Source organism: Macaca nemestrina, chromosome X, assembly GCF_043159975.1.
Source record: "Macaca nemestrina isolate mMacNem1 chromosome X, mMacNem.hap1, whole genome shotgun sequence".
Lineage (NCBI taxonomy): Eukaryota > Metazoa > Chordata > Mammalia > Primates > Cercopithecidae > Macaca > Macaca nemestrina.
The window spans coordinates 107,556,467-107,581,026 of record NC_092145.1 but is presented as its reverse complement, the minus strand read 5'-3'; the positions used below and the strand labels follow the sequence as shown (position 1 = coordinate 107,581,026).

The 24,560-nt window shown below is 48.9% G+C and overlaps 1 protein-coding gene across 15 annotated transcripts in view; it reads right to left on the bottom strand.

The window, feature by feature from the left end:
- Window positions 1–23,964, bottom strand: part of LOC105493795 (protein FAM156A/FAM156B) — a 31,107-nt gene extending 7,143 nt beyond the window's left edge. Inside the window, exons 1-5 of one of the 15 annotated variants that reach the window (XR_011618469.1) lie at window positions 22,103–23,843; window positions 21,709–21,792; window positions 14,336–16,439; window positions 10,328–10,365; window positions 5,339–10,213 (exon numbers count right to left, since the gene is read on the bottom strand). Coding sequence is in view for 8 of the 15 variants with exons in the window: in XM_071089298.1 (XP_070945399.1) it covers window positions 15,681–16,322 (642 nt within the window). In the remaining 7 variants the exon portion in view is untranslated. The other 14 variants (XR_011618470.1, XR_011618465.1, XR_011618468.1 and 11 more) reach the window with 14 other exon arrangements.
- Window positions 23,965–24,560: the final 596 nt, after the last annotated feature.

Sequence of the window (24,560 nt, the reverse complement as noted above, 5' to 3'; positions counted from 1 at the left end):
AATACCATTTGACCCAGCCATCCCAATACTGAGTATATACCCAAAGGATTATAAATCATGCTGCTATAAAGACACATACACACGTATGTTTATTGTGACACTATTCACAATAGCAAAGACTTGGAACCAACCCACCAATGATAGACTGGATTAAGAAAATATGGCACATATACACCATGGAATACTATGCAGCCATAAAAAAAAGCATGAGTTCATGTCCTTTGTAGGGACACGGATGAAGCTGGAAACCATCATTCTCAGCAAACTATCGCAAGGAAAGAAAACCAAACACCACATGTTCACATTCATAGGTGAGAACTGAACAATGAGAACACTTGGACACAGGAAGGGGAACATCACACACTGGGGCCTGTCATGGGGTGGGAGGAGGGGGGAGGGATAGCATTAGGAGATATACCTAATGTAAATGATGAGTTAATGGGTGCAGCACACCAACATGGCACATGTATACATATGTAACAAACCTGCACGTTGTGCACATGTACCCTAGAACTTAAAAGTATAATAATAATAAAAAAACTAAAAAAAAAAAAGAAACTAGGCACTTGTATTTGTATTCAACAAATGTCTATATTGACAAGACAAAGCTAGACCTGTTCTGGTAATGTGCTGAAAATAAATTGGTGAGCAAAAACAAAGCAAAACAAATATAGTTCCTGTCCTTATAATGATCACGTTCTGATATTAACCTTTGAAATAGGGGGTCAGGGTTATTTCTGTTGTCCAGCTTAATTGTTAATTTTTTTTTGTTCTTCTTCTATAGTACACATTGTATTAGCAAAAGACATGAATAAAAAATTTTCAAGTATTTTTGAAATAATTTGTGGGACACCTTAATTCTAAATAGAATAGTTTAAACTGTTTTGAAAGAAATGATGCAAACATCAATCTCAGTATGTTTAAAATGTACCTTTATAGATGAAAAGCCGCTAAGGAAATAAAAAAATATGATTAGTGATGATGGCATGTTGATGGAACTGTGGATAGTTTTCTTCACTATATTTTATCTCTCCTCTACTGCTATGAAAAGATTGTTTCTACATGTATGAAGAAAAATGACGGGAAATATAAATATTATTTTATTTCACAATGTTTATTAGGCACCCAGTAATTTCTAAGTGCCCTTGCAAGTACTGAGGACAAAAGACTGGAACACACACAGACCACAGCTCCTGCCCTCATAAGAGAACACGGTGACAGCAGTCTTTGGATCACGAGTTAATGAATTGTGCACTGCAGTTTCACAGGAAAACTGAACATTCCAGAAAACGTTTGCATTATTTCAATCAAAAAGACGAAAATCACAAAAACCATTTTTCAAAAATGTGAAACCGAGTTATAAAATAAGGATGTTGAAGTCGTGACGTAAGTAGGAATGTCAGTATGTGGAAAATGTACCTTTATGGATGAAAAACCCTCTAAGGAAATTTCACAAAGCATAATGAATGGCCACCGCTCAGTGATAGGACGGTGGCTAAGATTTGTTCTCTTTATTCTGCGTTATCTCGCCTCGCATGTTCTCCAGCAAGGCTGAACACCCTCCCTAATGAAAGAATACATTGATGAAAGTCCACGTTTTCCAGAACGACGTGGGGGAAAGAATGACGAGACCATTCAGAGCAGCAGAATAAAGGTTGCTAAGGGACGCGGGCAGGCCCGCGGGAGACAGGCCGATTTGAAAAGCAAAAGGGCTTTGTTCACCAGTACTGAGTTTCAGCGAGGGACCCCCCCAGAAGGCAGCAACTCAGGCTCCAGGACCAGTGGGTTCAGACGCCAGGGAACCGAAAAAAAAAAAAAACAAAAAAGACCTCTTCCCTCGGAAAAAGCTGCGCAACGTTTTTTCGCTCGCGAAGGGCGGGGCAGAAGGCGAGCACAGCCACTCCACAGTGCAACACTGCCACCTGCCGGCCAAAGAAACCGAACGCCGCCAACCGGAGAGGAAATTTCATCATCTTCGCTGCTTTTCGGCACCAACCCGGGAGAGCTCCACGTGGGCGGAAAAGCAGGAGGAGACCGACGACCAGAGAGGGTACTGGAACGGGCCGCAATGGCTCCGGCGAACAAGGAAAAGGGACTCAACCCTGCACAAAAGCCTCCCCGACACCCGCCCTCGCAACCATAGCAACTGCCCAGTAACTTCCAGCGGCGACAAACACCACCCCACTAGTCCCGCCCTCGGAACCATAGCAACCGCGCAGAAAGTTCCTGCGCCGCCAGAAAAACGCAGTGCGGAGGGCGGGGCTGGCCTAGGATTGACGAGCTCTGCGCCTCCGCGTCGGAAGAGGGGGAGGTCGGCTCCAGTCTCCTCGGGTTTAGCCGCAGGCTTCCTTCGCTGCTGTTGGGAGCTGACGGCTGAGGGACACGACTGCGCAGCCGCCCCGCGTTCGAGACGTGTGACAGTCCCAGGCCCATTCTCCTCCCACCCAGCCAACATTTGAAAACGCTTCCCACGTGACACACCCCCTGTCCTCCCCGCAGCCCTTACTCCACCGATCCTCCCTAGCCATCTCAGCGACCCCAGGGGCTGACCAGGCCACTGCCAGAACCTATCCGTCCTCAGGGGTCTCCTCCTGCCCACCTTCATGCCCTTGTCCTCAGGAGAGACTGCGCCCCTCCATGATGTGCAGTAAAGGATGGGCGCCCTGCCTCACAGGAGCTGAGCACTGATGAGAAAAACCTTAACGCCTTACGAATTCCTGTACCTTTCTCCATGACCAAGAGAGATTGCTTCTCACTTTCACTGTCATCCTCCCTCTAATGCTAACATACTCCCCAAGTATGCTAGGAACCCTCTTCCATTTCAGTGGCTTATCCTAAGGATTCACTGAGAAGACAGAAGCAACCCACTGGCAACTCTTAGAGCTTCCCAAGCCCGCTCTACCCGTGCCTGCCCTGGCATTCTCTGCCGCCCTTGAGCATACAGTGCTCCTAACAAGCCAGCCCTCACCTCAGCTCAGGATGCCATACCTCCCACCTTCTCAGGGGCTTTGCTCCTGCAGTGATCCCTCCTCTCTTCGAAGTCATCAACTGCCCCCTCTACGTTGGAGCACTCTACAAGCAAAGGAGGAAAAACCCACCCTCTCCCCACATGTCCTTCAGCAGCTGCTGGCACAGCATGTGCTGCCCTTCAACAAAAACCGCCTGGAGTTCAGAGGCCACGGCCTCCTCAACTCCCATCAATAGGGCCTTTGTCCCTAATCTGTATTTTGGGGTGGCTGAGGTGGAAGGATCTCTTGAAACTAGGATTTTGAGGCTGCAGTGAGCTATGATCGTGCCACTATAGTCCAGCCTTGGTGACAGAGCGAGATGGTGTCTCGGAAAAAAAAGAGAAAAGAGAAACAAGAGGGAAAAATCTCCCCTTCTTCTTATAAGAAAGAAGCAGTAAACCTTTGGCTTACTGCTTTTTCCCTAGGTGTCCTTTCCTGGCTCTGGACACATTTTTTGAATCCAAGCTCCGTGGCTCAGGCCCTTGGAAACACATTCTATTGTTGTTCTGAAAAAGGACAAATTCCCAACTGTGTGACCTTCTTGACCTGGATATAATAGGGCAAGCCTGAGGTGAACATGAAAGACAAGCCAAAGAACGTGTCCTGTTCTGGTCACAGGGGCGGTAGGAGGTCCCCAGAGGCAGTGACAGAGTCAGACATCTCAGAGGAGGAAGGTGTGACAAGGGAGTGGAGTGAAGCTTCGAGTAAAAGAGGGTTTTACCTCATGCAAATTTGGGGCTCATTTTGCAGAATGGCCCAGTAGCCTCTTCGGGCAGAGGGATGTCTGGAGTTCAGGAATTTCACTTTGTAGAGCTGATCTGGGTTCCTGCTGTTTTGGGAGACCTCAGCGCTCGACATTCTCTGACAGGGGAATGTGGAACTGGCTGATTCAAAACCCGGCGGTGTTACCATGAAGCAAGCATAAGCCAGATAGGAGCTAGGAGACCCTGCAGCTGAGGCTGTGGAGTGGACAGCACTGGCCAGGGGTCAAGGAGAGGATGAGGCCCAGACTCAGAAGGGTCTGCAGATGCCAGCACGGGTGGGCTGAGGTCAAGTCAGCCAAGGAGCACAAGGTCCTGATCAAGATGAGAGAGACAAAAATGCAAGCTACACCAGCCTCACACATGGATGAGCAGGGCAGCATCGCCAGCAGGACTTGGGGACAAGAGTGAGCCCTCCCTCAAAAACGACCGAAGACACTGCAGTCAACCTCCAGTGTCAAAGGCCCCTTCCCACATCACCATGGAGACTCAAAAGCCATATATGCCCCTTCCCCATCTTGGACAGGAGTAGGGAGGTGGGGTGGCAATCCAAGAGACTGATCATTTTTCACCAAAACAGATTGAGCATTTATACAAATGGACCGGTGACATGACAGCATCAGATGATACCAGATTAGATGAAAATCCAGTGGGTTTGTTTCCCCTTACTATCCAGTCCAGAGGGTGGACAAGCAAGATAAACGTCACATCAGTCAGAGAGAATAAATCAGCCAATGTGCTTGTGGGGTGTGAGGGACTTGAGTGAGTTCGTGCTCTCTGCATACCGTTCCCTCCGACTCCTCCTCTGCACACCGTCTTATCAGTCCACAGTAGCAAGGGAATGGGACGTACTTGTCTTCCATACTGTAACCCAGGACAATTTTAACCCCTCATAAGCAGACTCCCTAAACAGGACACAGAAAGAGCAGAGAATCTGACAGACACACAGAATAGAGAAGCTGTCGTTCCCCTCCCCATGCAAGGCCAGGCTCTACTATCCTTTATTAGGACAGACCCCATTTCCCAGGGCCTGGGCCATGGAGCTTGGAGTCAAAAACTCTCCAGAGCCAGGAAAGGACGCCTAGAGGAAAAGCAGTAAGCCAAAGATTCTTATAAAAAGAAGGGTTTTTCCCCCCCTTCTCTTTCTTTCTTTCTCTTTTCTTTGTCTTTTTTTTCTGTCACCTAGGATGGAGTCTAGTAGCACGACAGTAGCTCACTGAAGCTTCAAACTCCTGGGCTCAAGAGATCCTCCCACCTCAACCACCCCAGTAGCTGCGAGTACAACCTTGCACGACCATAGCCGGCTAATGTGTTTATTCTTTGTAGAGATGAGGTCTCATTATGTTGCCCAGGCTGGTCGCAAACTGCTGGGCTCAAGCATCCTCCAGCCTCAACCTCCCAAATGATTGGGATTACAGGTGTGCACCAGTGTGCATGGCTGCCACCTCTTCTTTAATCATCTGGGGTGATATTAACTCCCCATAAATAGACCCTCCCCAAACAGAGTACAGAAAGAGGAGAAAACCAGACAGACACATACAGTGGAACAGCCAATGAGTGTCACCGAGGTGAGCAGGACCTCCTTGGGGGCCATCACTGACATCCCCAGCCATGCCGGGCTCCAGTGTTCTTTATTAAGATAGACCCCACTTCCCAGGGCCTGAGCCCTGGAGGGTGGAGTGAAAAAATGTTTCTACAGCCAGAGAATGACGTCTGGAGGAGATGTAGCAAGCCAAAATTTCTTATTAAAAGAAGGAGGGCTTTTTTCCTTCTTATTTCTTTCAAATGTACATGCCAGTTTCCTCCCAAGAGTTGACAGGTACAGGGGAGAATTTCAGTGGCTCCTGACAGACCAAGAATTGTCTCCTATCGTTGTATCCTGGCAGAAACTCATTCTGCAAGGCGGAACCTCCTGAGTTTTCACAGACGCCACGCACCCTCGTGCACTGGCACGGCCCTTTCGGCAGGTCTCGCTTCTCCACCCCGGGGTGAGTCAGCTGTCTTGGGCCCCTTTGAGTGTTTTCATTTAATAACAGAACTCGGTTACTAATAGAAGCAGCCACCACAGTTAGGCAGCAAAAACAAAATCAGTAATAACACTCTTACTTCACATGGAGCTGTAATATTTACAAAACATTTATATACGCATTGCCTGATTTGGTTCTTTTTGTTTTTTTGAGATAAGGTCTTGCTCTGTCACCCAGGCTGGAGTGCAGTGGTGCAAACATAGATCACTACAGCCTTGAACTCCTCGGCTCAAGCCATCCTCCCACCTCAGCCTCTCAAGTACCTGGAACTCCGAGGCCACGCCACCACTTCCAGATCCTGATTGGGCTCTTGACGCTAAGAAAATCGTGAGTTCTACAGCACTTCTTCTTCACGCCCCAGCAGCGCTCTGAGGCCGAAGAGTCTGGCAAATGCACACCAGGAACCAGACCCAGAGAGGCTCCCAGGGCCCTTGTGTCTCATCCTGGGATCTCTAAAGGGGTCAATTTGGAGGAAGGGCTTGCTTCTCCTCTTGTCACATTCACGCCCCATGTGGTCCCCTTTTCTTATAGGGGGTACCACCCAGGTAGACACCCGGAGACCCCCCCACCACCCAAAGAGAGTTTAGGGAGCAATGACGGGTGTCCTTGACAAAGATCTTCAGTTCTCGATGGCACCTAGGCTGTGGCCAGGTAGCGATGGCTGGAATCTTTCTTGGATTGCACACTGCTCCTTCACTGGGGAACATACCCCACCATTATTTATGGCGGCCTGGTACAGGTAGCTCGCTGCGAGATACCTAAACCTCCAGACTCGGGGCTCTCCTTGCGTTTGCAAAAAATCCCGGAACACGGGGCCCCTCGCAGTTCCCACGGAGAACTCCCAGGGGAGTTCTGTTGTGTCACCCTGTGGCTAAGTCTCTCTGATCCTCCCTGGAAGGGCCCAAAAGCACAGCCTCCTCACCACGAGGCGTAACACTTTGAAGCCACTCTCACGATAGGGCTTAGGTTTACAGAGGCTGGAAATCCATCCTAGCCAGGGCCACAGACACAAACAACGTCTTCTGGCTTCTGATGGCTCCTCATGCTTCTATGGTCCCAAGCAAAGAAACCTCCTCACACCAGGCATTTGGTGTGAACCTCCAGACCAAGTGCCCCCATGTACCCAGCCCCTTCCATCACCCCAACTCCAAGCCCCATAGGTCCACCACTCTCATCGCAAGACTGCTCTGTGTTCCCCCAGCGGGACTCCTCCTCCCTCTGATGCCACCTTCCACATATTCCCAACGCCTGCCCGCCCGATTGCACACTCTACCGACTTAAGTACTCTTACAATCTCTGTGGACACCATCCATTTAGGCCGTTTTCATGGAAGATGAGGTATCTCACGGGCCATACCACCATGGGTCACGGCGGTAAGAAAGAGGAGGAAGGAGAGTGGTGGTGGAAGCCTTCCTGCAACCCCACCGCTGCTTTGAAACCGCTGCTCCTCTATCCTCAACTTCAGAGAAACACCACGAGGCTCATATACCTGTCTGCCTGGGCCATCTGTTACCGGGCCTCGAGACTCTTGTCACGGATTTCTGGCACCTGCACCTCACGATTTTCCTCTCACGTGTTTGGGAAGGAGAAGATAGCACACCCTGGCAAGTCCTCAGCCCTCTGCTTCTCCTAGCCCGGGTCACTGAATCTTTTCAAGCCAAGCTTCTTGAACCCGTCGACCACAGCAGCAGAGTTGCTGGTTACCTCTTCCTGCTTCCTCCTCAGTGAGCCCCACAGCCACGCAACGTTCCCCAGCTGAAATCTCCAACTAGTTCTGCAATGCTAAATCAAAGCACCCAGTGCTGTCCTGGCCACAGTTCACGTTCCTTTTTCCAATACACTCTGCTTCTCAGATTCTGTGAAGCCGCCCCTGGCTTTCCTCCTACCCCGAGGCCATTACTTCTGAGTCTCCTCGTTGGTCCTTTTACTTCGAGCATCTCAAAAATGTTATTTCCTGGCTTGCGACCTTTGCCCTGGACACTCCTCATTCTGTAGGTGACCCTGGGTGCCCACGTGGCCACCCAGACTTGGTTCCGTCCTTCTCCGCTTGTGTGCTGATGGATTCCTGCATCACGAACTCCACCAGGAAAACCCCAGCTGAGCCCCAGAGCCCCCACAGGGCATGGTTTAAGGAGCATGTCCACTCAGATATCCCACAAGCCCAACAAATCAGCGGGTGAACCCCCAACTGTGTCTCGTGTCTCACGGGTTGGCACCACCATCCACTCGGTTCCTGAACACCAGAACCTAGGAATAATGCCAGGTTGGCTGAGGATCACCCTGTGACTCTGCTGCAAGGCTCTGGAAAAAGCCAACCAGGACCTCCACATTGCCACAGATGAGCAAAGAGTGTCCCATGAAGGCTTCTTATTGGCAGAGACTCTCTACAGGCATCCGAGCGGAGGCCCAGGCCCGGGCTTGGGTGGCCCCCACAGGGAAGGCCAAAGAGCAGACCCAGGCCCTGTAAGGTATCTCAGAGACCGAAATGCTCATTTCCTCTGAGAACTCAACAGATAACCTCCAAATCCCTAAATCGAGACACAGCAGTAGGAGCCCATCATTTAGAGACACAGAGGTGAATATTCAGAAGAAATAGCTGAAGAAAAAACCCAGAAGTTTGTGGAGGTGGGTCTCCACGGGTGCACATGAAACAAGGGACTGCTGAATTGTATTTTTCATCGTACATTTCCTAGTGGTATATGGCCCTTTAAGCAGAAGGATTCATCTGATATCACTAATTATAATAAAATGTGAAAATGCATCTCAACACACTTAATAAGTAAGCCTGGGAGCTGATTCATCCACATCAGCTAATACAAATCTGAGCCATCTCCAGATTCAAGGAATGATTGTGCAACGTCTCGTGAACGTATCTATGCAGTGTTTTACTCACCTTGAAAATAACTACCATATGATCTAGTAATCTCACTCTGGGTATTTATAGTCCAGATACTCCCCCATGTTCTTTGCAGCACTGTTCGTAATAACCAGGATATAAAAACAACCTAAGTGGTCATTGATGGATGAATAAAGAAAATGTGGTATATACATACAATGGAATATTATTCAGCCTTAAAAAGAAGGAAATTCTGACATTTGTGACAACGTGGATGGACCTTGAGAACATTATGCTAAGTGAATATGCCAGACACATACTGTGTGACCTCACTTATATGTGGAATCTAAAATAATTAAACTTATATAAACAGAGAGTAGAATGGTGGTTGCCAGGGGCTGGTTGGGGCAGGGAGTGGAGGGTTGATGGTCAAAGTTGCAAAGTTTCAGTTAGGCAAGATAAAGAAGTTTTAGAGATCTACTATATAGCATAATGCCTACAGCTAAATACACTACTGTATACTTCAAATTTACTAAAAGAGTAGATCTTTGGCTAAGTGTTCTTATCACACACACACATAATAATAACAATAATAATAAAGAGGATGTGTGGAAAGTTAAAAAAAAAATAACTCGAGCATAGGAGACCCTCACCAGAAACAACAATATATTTCATTGGCAAATGCAGCATGTTAACATGAAAATTTTGATTTCAGGACTATAGAGGAAAGCGAGCACAGTGTCAGCTGTAAAACAAGCACTCAAGCTACTTTGAATGTTTTTGACCTTTCCTTAGCCCAGGAAATCTATTAGCCCTAGAAACTGCCAGCATAGCAGGGAACAAAGACGTCCTGCTTTCCCTTTGACGAGGGACCTTGTGTTTCAGATATGCTTTACTTCCTATGAGGATGGTTCCGTTTCTGCAGCTGCCACCTCGGCTTTCATAAGAGGAGTTACAAAATGATAGTCACGCTGGGGCCACATTCCACACCCGCTAAGTCAGACTCTCTGGGGATTGGGCCCGGCATCCGCTCGTGGACAAATGCTCCACGAGAGACCTGATGCACAGCTGACGTTGAGAGACATAAGCTCACCTGCCCTTCACCTGCCCTGTTTTTTTTAATATAACCTTGGACTCCATAGCCTTGTTTATAGTTAATGAATTGGAAAAAAAATGTAGGAGTTGCCTCGCCTTCAAGAGCATCTTTTCACATATTTATTCTACAGCCACGTCAGACCAATTTCAAGGACTTAGGAGGGTGGTTATGCCACAGCTTTCCCTTTCTGACCTGATACTCGGCAGGCCCAGGAGAGGGAGAAAGAAGAGCCTTGCAGGTGGAAAGGGGTCGAGAGTTCTGTTGTCTTGGTAACCGTGCTGCCACTCATCCCATTGGGGTGCTCAGCTCCGGCAGGGGCCCTGTGGGTGAGACACCACCCCTCCCCACTCTGGCTGTCTTCCTGTGCTCAGAGGTTGAAGCTAAGGGCTGAGGTTGGTTACCAGGGAAACTGAAGCCAGGTCCTTGAGATTGGTGAACAGAAAAACCGGCAGTGGAATTCAGGATGTAGCATGGATTATGGGAGCCTGCCCACAGACAGAGGATTGACAGTCACTAGTGCACGCACCCACAGGCTGCCCGCGCAGGAACCAGGAACGTGCGCACACCGTACACAGACACACACGTAGACGTGCACTCACCAGCACTGCCTCTGCCCAGGTGTGCACAGTCTATCTGGCTGGAGCATCAGGTGCACGTGGAGGAGCCAGGCGACCAGGCAGGACATGTAGGCAGGACGTGGAATAGGAAAAGAAAGGGGATATTGCTTACTGTTGTAGAAAAAATGACTGCATACCCTTTCCTCCACGACTTACGGTCACGTTTGCACTACATGTTTTAAATGGTTTTACTAAGGTTTAATTTGCTTGCCACAAACTTTCACGTACCCAAAGGGAATAATACGGCGAGATTAAGCAAATGTACACAGTTTTGCAGCCCTCACCACCATCCAGTTTCAGAATACTTCCATCACCCCAGAAAGATCCCTGGTACCCACTAGCAGCAGTCAATCCCCATTACTTTACCTCCAGGCCCGCCCAGGCAACCAGTAAGCTCCTTTCTCTCTCTGTAGAGCTGCCTCTCTGGGCATTTCCTATAAACTGACTTGTGCAGTAAGTGGTCTTCTGTGTCTGACATTTGTCAGTTAGCATAATGTCTTGGAGGCACAAACACGCTGTAGCGTGCATCAGTAGCGTGTTCCTTGTCATGGCTCAGTAACGTTCGGCTGTATGGATATACCACTTCTTTATCCCTTTACTGATTGGTAGACGTTTGGCTTGTTTCCACTCTGGGGCCTTCCTGCAAAATGCTGCAGTGAACATCTGAGCATGTATCTTTGTGCAGACATGGTTTTATCAGATGCTGTCAAATATTTTTCTCTGTCTATGAAGATGATGATATAGTTCCTGTCCTCTATTATATTAACAGGGTGGATTACCTTAACTGAAATTTGAATGCATTCCTAGAATAAATGTCACTTGGTCATGTTGTGTAACCCACTGTATGTGTCGCTGGATTGGGGTTTGCTAATATTTTCTTGGGGATTTTCGCATGCATATTCATGATGGATATTGGTTTACGGTATTCTTCTGCTGTCTCTGTCTGGCATTGCTATTATTATTATTATTATTATTATTATTATTGCTTTTGAGAGAAATCTCGCCTGTTGCCCAAGCTGGAGTGCAGTGGTGCGATCTGGGCTCACTGCAACCTGTGCCTCCCAGGTTCAAGCAATTCTCCTGCCTCTGCCTCTGCCTCTGCCTCCCGAGTAGCTGGGAATACAGGTGCCCACCACTATACTCGGCTAATTTTTGTATTTTTAGTAGAGTCGGGGTTTCACCATGTTGGCCAGGCTGGTCACAAACTCCTGACCTCGGGTGGTCCGCCCGCCTCGGATTCCCAACATCTTGGGGTTACATGCGTGAGCCACCACGCCCAGCCTCTGTCTGCCTTTAGTTGCAGGGTAATACAATTTTCAGAGGATGAGTTGGGAAATGTTCCCTCCTCCTCTACATTCTGAAAGAATCTGTGAAGGGCTGGTATTATGTATTTTGTAAATGTTGGATAGACTTCACCAACGAGGCACTGGAGCCTAGACTGTCCCTAGTGGGAAAATTTTTAATGTAGTCTTTCTATTTCCTTACATTCTCTGGGTCTACTCCGATGTCCCACGTGATCACTGCATTTGCACCTTTCCCTGTCCCAATCTTTCTCGCCTGCTGGTGCTTTTGGTGTGGTCTCTACTCTGAAATGTCGCATGCTGGACACCTGTGGACATCACAGGACTGCAGATCCTAGTCTGTAACTTGGGATAGTATGGTGTCTCAGACATGACCCCCAAGTCCCATCCACCCCCAACACGCAGGTACAGGGACAAAGACCTGGAAGTGAGGATGTGGAGGGTGTGCCGAGTGCCTCAGTTACCGCCACCCACCCATTTTCCATGCCTGTTCCTGGAGACCCTGTGGCACTGTGCATCTGTGACCTCCCTGAGCAAGCCCCTGATGTCTGGTTTTTCCAACTCAGATCCTTCTCACTCCTTTCATCTCCTGGGACTGGGACCGCACAGGATCAAACACCCGTTCTCTGACACAACAATGCGTGCCTGCTAGCGTTTCAATATTTGTGTTCCCTCCAAAACTCACAGTGAAATTAATCCCCACTGCAACAGTGTTGGGAGGTGTGGAATAACAGCAGGTGTTTAGGCCATCACGGCAGAGCCCTCGTGAGTGAATGAATGCTGCTATGAAAAGAGCTTGCGGAAGTCGGCTTGCTCTCTCTTTTCCTCGTCTGCTATGTGAGGACATAACATTCTTCCCGGCTTGTCCTTCCACCTTTTGCCACGTGAGGAAATACCAAGAAGACTCTCACCAGATACCAGATACCGGTACCTTCGTTTTGGACTTCCCAGCATCCAGGGTCATGAGAAATAAATTTGTTTCCATTACAAATTGCCAGCTGTCTTGGTTCATTTTGCTTTGCTATAACAGAATACCTGAGACTGGCTCATTTCTAAAGAAAACCGGAAGCCAGGCACGGTGGCTCGTGCCTGTTAATCCCAGGACTCTGAGAGGCCAAGGTGGGAGGATCGCTTCAGGCCTGAAGTTCGAGATCTGCCTGGGCAACACGGCCAGACGCTATCTCTACAGAACATTTAAAGATTAGCCTGGCATGGCAGTACATCCTTGAGCTACTTGGCTCAGGTGGGAGCATCCCACCTGAGTTCAAGGCTGTAGTGAGCCATGATCGTGCCACTCCACTCTCGTCGGCAACAGAGCATCACCCTGTCTCTAAAAACAATTCATATAAATACACCTTTTAAATTAAAAGAAACAATTGGTTTATCTGGCTCACAATTCTGCTGGCTGAAACATTCATTTTTGGGCAACTGCATCTGGTGAGGGCCTCGGGCTGCTTCAACTCATGGTGGAAAGTGGAAGAGGAGCTGGCGTGTGCAACGAGATCACTTGGAAAGAAGGAAGGGAGAGAGAATCCAGGGAGGCCAGAATCTTGTGAACAATCCACTCTCCTGCGAACTAATTCATACCTGTGAGAGTAAGAACTCAGCCCAGCACGATGGCATCACAGGACACGGAATCATTCATGAGGGATCCCTGCCATGACCCAAACACCTCCCACTAGGACCCACCTCCCAACACTGCAGCACTGGGGATTCAACTTCAACCTGACTCTTGGTGGGGATAAACACACCATATCCAATCCAGAGCACCCAGCCCGTTGTATTTCATGATATAGCGGAAGGACACAGACTAAGATGGGGTCAGCTCTCTCTCCCTGATGAATCGCTCAATCCCCCGGAGCAGGGCTACCTCTGCAACTCCTCCTCACCTCCCCACCACGACAGTCGACGTAGCCCAGAAGGGAGAGAGGCAAGGTGAGAAAATGGAAACCCTGATGATTGCTGAAATGATGACTGTCACTGGCAGCACGGACCTGGCGTGCTTACTGGGCTGACTGAGAAGGTCCGCAGAGAGCATCTGAGTGGCTGGGGAGTCAGACAAATGCATGCATCTCTGGCCACCACCTTAGGACCTGCACAAACTCTCCGCAAGGTGGGGATGATTGTACCTGGCCCACGGCACTGTGTGGAGGATTCAGCAATGGATCTCACCAAGACCTGGTGCTACCAGCTATGAAATGAGCACCAAAGCCCGGCTCTAGGCACTTCACCCACAGCCTTCACAGAGGTGAACTGCTGAAGGGGGCCAGCTCCGATCCCAGCCTGCCTAGGTTCGGGTGCTGGTTCGGATGCTTGTTCTACCTCTTACTGCCTGTGCCACCGTGGGCTAGTTCCCTAACTTCTCTGGTGTTCTGCTTTCCAAATTCATAAAGCGGAACTGAAAATGTTGCTAGAGGATGGGTGTGTGGGAGTGGAGGAAGGCAGCTGACATACAGAAATGGGGAAAATACCGTCAGAACCCTAGGAAACATCAGCCAAAGGGCAACACCTTGAACCCCTTTGAAACCCGAACCCCTCTGAAGCCCTCCGAGATTTACCGGTCTGCATTTAGGCCTTTGTGTTTCAAGAAGGAATAGCCCTGCTGTTTTTTCCCTTCTCCCCTGGAGCTAGGTCAGTTCAACTGTCAACTCTCTCATGAGATCTCAGCATCAGAACCTAAGACACTTACCTGTTTTCAAGCCACTTCTGTCGGCAGGAGACGCATAGACTTTTGCAGCAAGACAGCTCTGGGGACTACCTAAAACAGACTGACACAAAGCAGAATTTGTTTTCAGTTCAGAGGAGTCACACGGGTACTGGCTGGGTTCACATCTCAGGATTCTGCAGAGGTTAAAAAAAAAGAGAGAGATTTAATCATTTGTGCCTCCTGAAATTAAAAGACACACATGTCTAAATCGCAATAAGATGTTGGAAGAACCCAAGGATGCTCTGGTTCTGACAAAGCAGGTGCAAACTGTTGCTCAGGTTCAGCCACCTGGGCCCACCACACAACAAGCAATGGCGCCGCAGCCCCTAAGCCAGGGCACCAGCACCAACATGCAGGGCTCTCACCGTGGGTGGTGGACTCTGCTTCCACGTCTCCTGTGCACAGGAAGCCTCTCTTCGAAGTCATGGCCCTGCCTCGCCGGTCTGGATGCTGGTCCCGCTGCAGGGCTCAAACAGTGACTGGGCTGTGTTCTCTGGTGCCCTCCCTCCCCCGTTCCCAGTCTCCACAGCGTAGAGCTTCCCTCAATAAACCCGGATCCCCTGCTTGGGGAGATTTCAAGGTAGTCAGCTCAGATCTAATGAGAAACCAACCAATAGTGAGGAACAAACCTGAATTCTACACCCATTTTCCATTCCTACATATATTTATTTGGTACTGATGATGAAGAACCCCGTCAGAAATTCCTGCAAGGGAGACTACTACTCGGCTGTTAGGGGTATTGCAATATTTACATACATGTAGCTTACCACATACATAAATGATTACACAAACAGTACAGCGGTGAACCACCAAGTTCTCATTCCACATCCCTTTCCCACACGGCGTTTAGCTGCCCATTCTTGAAACGGGATCTCAGGGCAGCACATGGCAATTCAACAGGCCTAGTGCTGCTTCTCAGAGGCAGTCAACTCAATGGTGCAAAAGCACAGGACAGCGACAAGGCATTCACACTACACAGACATGTGATCTCTCACTGACAGCAGGAAGGGAAGAGAGATGGAGATCCCGGGTGGGAAAGCAACAACATGCATCACGGGAGCCACGTGAGATGCGGCGAGGACCGCTGGTATGCAGCGTCCCTTGCCAAGGAATGCCTCACAGCCATCCGAGAATGACAGGCACGAAAGATGAGGACCTTCCTGGGGTCGGTCAAGCATCATGCTGGGAGGATTCCCACGTGTCCCGGCACACAGGTCCTGGCACTCATCCGACCACAGCTTGGTGTTTGGTCCCCAAAATGGGCCCACACCCAGGCGCTGCCAACACGGCAGTCCCTTTGGGTCTCCATCCCATGTGGGTGCACGTCTCAGTTTTCCTCTAACCACTGCTTCAGCAGCCTCTGAAACATTATTTTGCTCTCCTGCTGCCTCTCTCGCTGGCGCTTCTCCTCTGTCTCCTGTGGTTGGAGTGCTGCTTCGGGCAGAGGCCCGGGCTGGTTGGTGCCTAGGCTGAGGGTCAAGCCACTGAGGCCCTGCACCAGCGTCTCCCAGGAGGAGGGTTGTGGGGCCCTGTTACTCTCCCCAGGGATCCCAGAAAGATTTGGCCTGTGGCTCTGGCAGTATCGACATTCACATCGGAATCGATTCTGACCTCGGTCACCTAACGGGGAGACTCTGGCTTCCCTCCCAACAGCATAGGGGGCCATGTGATCACGGTGTCTCCTCCTCACGTGCCGCAGGAACGCTTTCTTCCTCTGAAGGAACTCCAGCCTCTCCCACTGCCGCTCTTCCAGCGTCTTCTCCTCTCTGTACCGCTGATGGAGCAGCCCCTCTGGGAGAGGCACGGCCTGGCTGGGGCCAGGACCGGGGCTCAGGTTACTGAGGCCCATCATCGGCTGTTCTGAGTAAGAAGGCTGAGAGGACGCTGGATCTTCCTGGGAAGTCTCTGCAGCTGTCATCAGGGAAGATTTGGAAGGTGATGCTGGATTCCGTTTCTGGAGTGGATCCATGGAGGTCTGGTCCCAGCTGGAAGCCCCGCCAGGCCCTTGGGTCCAGAAAAGGAGGTGAAGCTGGAGATTCTCAGACACGAAGAAGGTAGCGAGGAATGTGTGCGGGCAGAACCCAGACTGCAACACAAAGTGATAAGACCAGAAGAAAACACATGATTATTCATCTTACTCAACCTCTCTGTCCCTCCACTTCCTGTGTGTAGAATGGAGATTATACAGAGACCCTGTCCTAGGCTTCTTCTGAGGATGACGTGAGATCATACATGTCACCAGCTTAGAATATTAATGCCATCTAATAAAGGATTTAGAAATGATACCAACTAATGCATCCACGTGACACGGAGTGCAAAAGGCTGCGATGCAGTTCGACGATGTCAATTCCCTGCTGACACTCTCCAACCCCTTCCCAAGCATCATTTGTAGAATCATCAAGGCGTGACTCACAGATGCTCTGCCCATGAGCGTTCATTTTTCATCCATTCACAAGGGAGACTTTTACTCAACTGTAAGCGTTTGCACCATGGGGACACACCCTTTTGTATGTTCACCTTCCCGACCACTGGGTTTGCATCTAGTCAAAAGGGCTGCTCATGCCTATGGAAATCGTTTCCAAATTCCGAGTGTGGATAAGAATTTATTTTACTAAATAACAGAAGCAAAAACCCCCAGGAGACTTCAAAGAGAAAAACACATAGATGAATTCAACTAATCCAAAAGCTGGTTCTTTGAAGTGATCAATGAAATTGATACACCCGTGGCAGGACGGGCTGGGAAAAAAGAGGGCAAAGAAACAAGTTACCAGTTATCAGGAATGCAAGAAGAGACTGCACTCCAGACCCAGAAAACATAAAAGGGTCAATATGGTAAGAACACACACGACTCTACAGATTCATATTCCACAGGTCAGAGGAAATGTAGCACATACTTGAAAACCACAAGCTATGGAAACTCACACAGGATGGATTTCAAACACTGAACTGTGTCACAGTCCTGTATGTTTTAAAGAAGTCGAATTCACAGGCAAACACATTTGCAAAAAGATCTCCGGGCCGCAACAGTTTCACTGGCCAATTCTACCAAACGTTTAATGAACAAATATCACCAACTTACCCAACTTCTTCTAGGAAACAAAGCAGAGGCAATGTGCCCCGCTGATTTTATGAGGCCAGCACCGCAGGGATACCAAGAAAAGGACAGACCGGTATTCTTTCCTAATACAGGCACCAAAGTATTCAACAAAACTTAGTAATTGGAATTCAGCAGTATGTGAGAAGAAGAATAAGCCACCATCAAGTGGGTTTTATAGCAGGAATGCAAGGGTTGTTCTTCCCGCACCTGAAAATCAATCAATGTAATCCACAGATTGAGAGATCAGATGAAGAACAAAAATGACAGGATCACATCAAGCTACGCAGAAAAACCATTCAATAAGATTCCAAGTCCGCTGGTGATATAAAAGCTGTAGCACACTAGGAACACAAGACAACTTCTTCAACCTGAAAAAGGGCGTGTACAGTCAAACCTACAACTAACAAGCCACTTAATGGTCAACGACTGGATGCTTTCTGCCTAAGGATGCGAACCAGGCAAGGACGTCCACTCTCACCACAGCTATTCAACATCACGCTGGAGGCCTAGTCAGTGCTATAATGCCAGGAGAGTCATGGCACACGTCGGAGAAAGCAAGAAACCAAAGTACTCCTTTTCATATATCCTGTGATCGTCTACAAGAAACAACCAATGAATCTCCTCCAGACTCTCAGAGCTAATAAGAGCTTAGTGCTCATTAATGAGAGCTTAGCAGCGATACAGGAGAGAAACTCAACACACAGAAAACAATCCTATGAGTAACTGGAAACCTAAATTTAAGAAATAATACTGTTTTACAAAAGCTACAAACACAATGAAATGGCTATGTATAGAGCGAAAATACATGGAAGGGGTCTGCATGCCCAAAACTATTATATGGTGATGAAGAAATCAAAGAAGATTTAGTTAAATGGAGAGAAACAATGTGTTCCCATATTTAAAGACCCCAAAAGGTTAAAAGTCCATTGTCCCCAATTTGATCTGGAGAATGAATGCAGTCCCTGCCTATCAGAATCCTTGAGGGACATCTGCATATATAAACAAGCAGATTCTACAATTCACGTAGAATATTTGATGTCTCAAAAAGCAGAAGGGATTTAGAGAGATCATATTATCAGATTTTCAGATTTGCTCTAAAGCTGTAATAATCGAGATTGCTGGCTTACAGGGGTAGACGAGTAGATCCATGGAATAAAATAGAGTCCATGAATCAATCCATCCATAGAAATGTGTCCAATAAGTTTTGACATGGGTGTGAGAGGGAATCCAATGGAGAAGGGATAAGCTTTTCAATGCATCAGGTGGCCTATCCTTATGCAAAGAGAAGCACCTCAACCTCAACCTTTACATGCAATTAAGGAAAAAGGGTTCAGAGACCTACAAACCGAAGTTCAATACTAAGACTTTTGGGAGAAACCGTAGGAAGACATCTTTGTGAGGGGAGGCTAGGACATGACCTGAGATGCATGATCCATGGAAAGGAAAGACGGATGAATAGGAGTTTGGCAAAATTTAAAACTCTGGCTCTGGCCGGGCGCGGTGGCTCCCGCCTGTAATCCCAACACTTCGGGAGGCCAAGGTGGGCAGGTCACTTGAGTTCAGTTGTTCGAGGCCAGCCTGGCCAACATGGTGAAACCCCGTCTCTACCAAAAAATACAAAAATTAGCTGGCGTGGTGGCACATGCCTGTAGTCCCCAGCTACTGGGGAGGCTGAGGCAGGAGAATTGCTCGACCCAGGAGGCAGAGTTTGCAGTGAGCCGAGATCGAGCCACTGCCCTCCAGTCTGGGCGACATAGCGAGCCCCTGTCTCTAGATAAATAGAATAGAATAGAATAGAATAGAATAGAATAGAATAGAATAGAACAGAACAGAATAGAATAGAACACAACACAACACAACACAACACAACACAACACAACACAACACAACACAACTTTGGTTGTATAAGAGCCAGTGTGTTCAGAGAATGAAAATCGAAGTTGCACCACTAGGAGGAAATGTTTGAGAATCACCGACCTGACAGATCTTATATCCAAAATACATGGCGCATTTTCAAAACTCCACAATAAGAAAATCAACACCCCACTAGAAAATGGGGGAAAAACTTGAACGGGAGCACAAGAAACCATATTTAACATCATTCAGCATTAGGGGAATGCAAATTAACACCGTGAAGACTGGCAAGGCCAAGCAAGGAGAACATGTTGGGCGACTGGAACTCTCACACTTTGCAATTGGGAAGGCGAAATGGCATAGCAGCTTTGAGAAGGAGTTTGGCAGTTTCTTGTAAGTCAAACAGATGTTGACCATAGGACCCAGCCATCCCACTCCTTGGTATCTACCCTAGAGAAATGAAAACTTAGGTTCACAGAAAAGCCTGCACTGAATTGTAAAAGCAGCTCGACGCAAAACTGCCCCACACTGGAGTGAGGAAAATGTCATTCAGTAGAAGGATGGCTGAACACCTGTGGTCTTCCACACAGCGAAACTGCTTTCGTGAAAAAAGAACAGCCTAGGACAGAGGCATCTGACACTCATCCAAGTGTTCGTCGGGCCAAAAGAAGGAAGCCCGCCTCACAAGGCCACAAACTGTTTGGTGTCATTGACGTAACACTCTCCCCAAGGCAAACCTAGAGGGAAGGAAATAGATCACTTTACACCAGGGATGATGGATGAAGAAGGGGTAACCGCAGTGGGGCAGTTCCTGGGAGCACCCTGGGGTGATGGGACTGTTCTGGATCCTGACTGTGGTGGTGGCGGCGACAAGAATGTACGCCTGTGTCAAAGCTCACAGAACTGTACTCCTGAGGGAAAAAAGTCAATCTTGCTGTAGGTTAAGTGAAAAAACCCAATGGCATATTTTGCAGTAAGGGCATCTCTCTGTATTGTTTTGATAAATACATCTTGGATGAATGCAACCTAAAATTGACATTAAATGCTAAATGGAAACTTTAGATCAGCCTTCCAGGCTCTATTCTTTTGACAAACGTGGAAACCAAGAATTCACCAGTTTTCTTCAGAGGATACTGGTCCTCTGAATGTTTATTTACCAAATCGTGGCTCTCAGCACACACTGGGGTAAGAAAGACAGAACCATATCAGAAACAGTTCGAATATGTACTGAACACACACACACATACTCACAAACACACCCCTCTCAGTTTGGTATTGTTAGTATGAAAAATAAAAACCCACTTCACAGGTGAGGATGACAATTTTCTCAAGGTTATATGATTGCCATGGAGAGAACTGGGTTGGAAGCCTGCCTAGAATCAGAGCCAGTGTCCCTAACCACTACACTCTATTGGGCCCTCAAAAAACATTCCCACAACGTCACCAGATCAAGACGTCTCTTTCAGCTGTGAGTAAAGAAAAATCCCTCATCAGTCAGGCCTGATCAGAAAGGCAACTCACCACCTCAGCAGGTAGAATGGGATGACGATGGACAGTTGGGGACTGCAATGGCTCCTGGCAAGACTCTGACCTCTAATTCACCCTGCAGGACCCAGCTGAGATAGCATCTCCCCCAGGAGGCCTTCTTCAAGCTCCTAAAATGCCCTGTATTTCCCCTGTCCCAGCCCCAATCCCACTCAGCTGTCAACAGATGGTCATTTCTCTGTCAACCCACTAGCCCAGGGGCTGAGAGAAGCCGGGGACTTTGTCTTGTTCACCCATCATAGAGCCTTGAGCCCAGTGGACATTTACAAATATCAAATGCAACAAGGAGGATGTGGGGCATTTACTTCAGTTTAAAGACACAGATTTCATTTAATAATCCCAATTAAACATGGAATTTTTTCTAGAAGTGGCAAAATCCTACAGCAAAATGAGTAAGATCCGTGCAAGGTCGCTGGGTGCTGAAAACTGTGCTCCTAGTCTTGCGCCATGTCATGGCAAAGGAATCTAACTCCTAGCCACGCAACGCCACACAGATTGAGGAAAGAGTCTGTCCCACACACAACTTGCAGACGTTCTATATTTTTTATGTCTACACAGATTATCTCTATCCTACTGGGTCTGGAGTGGAGGAGATACAATTCTTAGCAGCTTTGTAAAAAAAAGAACAGGTAGTCAGTAAAGCCAGCAATGCCCATTTTTAAGAAACAAAGAAGAAAATGAAGACAGCAGTGAAGCGTGGTGCTGGTATCAGGGGTCTCCCAGCAGCTGAGTATATAGAGAAGCAGCGGGAGTACAACCAGGAGTCCAGGGAGGGGCACAGGGGAGGGACCAAGAGGAGTGGCCAGAGCAGCAAGAGGAAGACAAGGAGCAAGGTGGCTCTGGCGAGAATGGAGCTTACCTAGACTCACCCAAGGCAGTCAGGTCGCTGGGTTCACAAGGTCGATACTGTGGGTGTAGGCCGAGTGACTGTTACACCTTTCACCTAAAAAGAAAATAACCTCACTGGCCAGGTCACATTCCTCCAGGTATTTACTGAGGGTCCACTCCATTCAGTGGTGCCTTCAGTGAATTATCAAATGCAGCCCCATCCCAAGGACACATCTCAATCTGAGGAATAAAATATTGATCAAGGAGCCAGGAATGGTGGCTCACGCCTCTAATCCAAGCACTTTGGGAGGCTGAGGTGGGAGGACTGCTTCAGCCCAGGAGTTTGAGGTCAGCCTGAGCAACAGGGCGAGACCACCATCTCCACAAAAGTATTCTAAAAATTAGCCAGGCATGATGCTGCACACCTATGGTCCCAGCTACCAGGAAGGCTGAGGTGGGACGATCACTTGAACTCAGGAGGTTGAGGCCAATGCAGTCCAGCCAGGGTGACAGAGTAAGACCATCTGCAATCACAAAACAAAACAAAAAGACAACTATGGCAGGCATGAGACAGGGGTACTTCTGACACAGAGGAAGTCAAAACCACCATAGCCCAGGTGGTCAGGAACAGCTTCTCCCAGGGCATGCTATGATATATATTATCATCTCCAGTAGCAGATGAGGTAACAGGATCAGAGAGGTTAAGCAACTCACTCAAGGTCACACATCTAGGGAGTGGTGGTGACCATTTCTCACTGAGGTCTGCTGAAATACAAAAGTCACTTCACTATTTGTGACACCAATCTCTCTTTATATTGTCACCCATTTTAATTCGCATTAACTGACATCTACTTACCTGCGGCTCTCCTTAGTTTCATATTCTCATAAGTGGCTAAACACGGTATAGATTTCATTTTAGCACATCAGGCCCCTCCCTTAAAGAACCTAAGTTTCCCCTGCCAGGCACGAATGCCCAGCCCAGAACTGAACACTTATCTCAAATTAATCTTCCAACCACACACTAAGGAAAGGAAATGGATTACTGCCATGGAGAGATTTAATTTGGGTATTTCACAAATTCTGAACTACGATTTGAAATGTAACCACTGTCCAACCAGAAACAGTAAAAACAGTGCTTCCCTATGAAAAGTATTCACGGGAAATTTTATTAAATGCCAAAGCATTCCAGGTTAAGACACACTGCCCGTTTTACAGGGAGTTGTTGACATTCTGCTCCTAAGAATACAGTAGTCCTTTCCCTCTCCACTGCTAGTGCCCTGATAAGCTCAGCCAGCAAGGCCATTCGCTTTTCCTTTTGCGAGCAAACACACCAAACTACCCTCACACCCACGCACAAATCCAACGCACCCAACAGGGATACGTCAGCAGAGGGAAATGGTATTGGAGATGCAGATGGAAATCTGTGGCTACTCAGAGCACCACATTTCTGATGGCGCAGAGGGTTACCGCCCAGGGTCGCCTGTACTCCAGCAAGGTGGACGGCGGAGAGGCCCTCCTTCTCCAAACATGAGACCCTGCAGCTTGTGCGGCTACTGGACACAAATGGCCTGGACCATTCATTGCGCACGAATGCAGCAATCACAGCGCCCATTAAACGCATGTCTAGTCATATTTCACGTTACAACCGTCCCTCTGTCACACGTCGGAGAAAGGGTTTGTCGGACGGTGTGTTTCAATAGGGGCAATACAGTCCTCCTTGAAAACCCTCCAGTCTCCGTCTCCTGCTGTGCGGTGGGAGAGGAGGTGGGGAGGGAGGTGATGCCAAGGACACGGTGATTTCTGAACCCGCTGAACACTGATCCTAGCCCAAGTGTAGTCCCGCCGGCTACGAATGCCCGCGGCATCCTCTTTCTCCGCTGAAAAACGCCACCCCGAAGCTGGGAAAGAGAACGACGCCCCCCCCAGAGTGCACGACCGCCATTCCCACACCGGGGAGATATGGACGACGGGGAAAATCACCCGCTTCCTTCGAAATCCCCGCTCCCGGCCGGCCCAACCCAGGGATTCGAATCCCAAGACATCCTGGCCTGTGCTAGGGACAGTCTCAGTCTCGGCCTCTCGCTCTGTCTCTCTGGAAGTCTCTCTCCCACCCCACGCCCTCAGTTTCTCCCGCGCGCTCGCTCGCTCTCTGTCTCTCTCGGGCTCTCTCACGCGCGTTCTCGCTCCGGAGCCGCTTCCCGCCGTCCAGGCGCCAGCGCGGCGCCTCGTTTCCTCTACCCTGGAAACGCAGCGCCGCCCGCTAGTAATTGAAGGGTTAAGACCATCGAGAGGAGCCGCCCTCCGGCGGGCTAGAGGTGCCGCAACGCGGAAGGGGGCGTTGGAGAGGATGTGCTAACGTCACAAGGATGCGACGCCGCTGAGAAACTGGACCTTTGATTGGCTGCCGCGGACCGCCGGGGAGCCGGGAGAGGGAGCGAGTGGGTGTCTGCGCGAGAGCGGTTGGGTGGCTTCTTGCCACCCACGCCGCTCGGGTGGGCTGCGGGGGAGAAGGCGGGAATAGGTCATCCCTTCCGGAGGTGCGCGGCGGCGTTCCCGGAGCGGCCCTCTCTGAAGCGTGGCTCGTGGACGGGCCGAATGCTTCCGGAGGCCATGGGAAGAGACTCCCTGTAGCGGACGTGACTTCAAAGGCGAGGAACATGGGAACTGGGCTGGAGGGTTGGGAGGAGGCCGACTTCTCCTGTGATTGGCTGGGAGTTTTGAGCTAGGGCGAGCCCCTGAGAACCGACACCTGCTGTTTCTTTCCTTTTTTTTTTTTTTTACTGTTTTTGCATGAATGATACATGCACCTTGGTAAAGACAGAAACCAAACAATACAAGACATTGAAATTATTCAGGCTAGTGCCTTAGGGAGAGCGCCCCAGA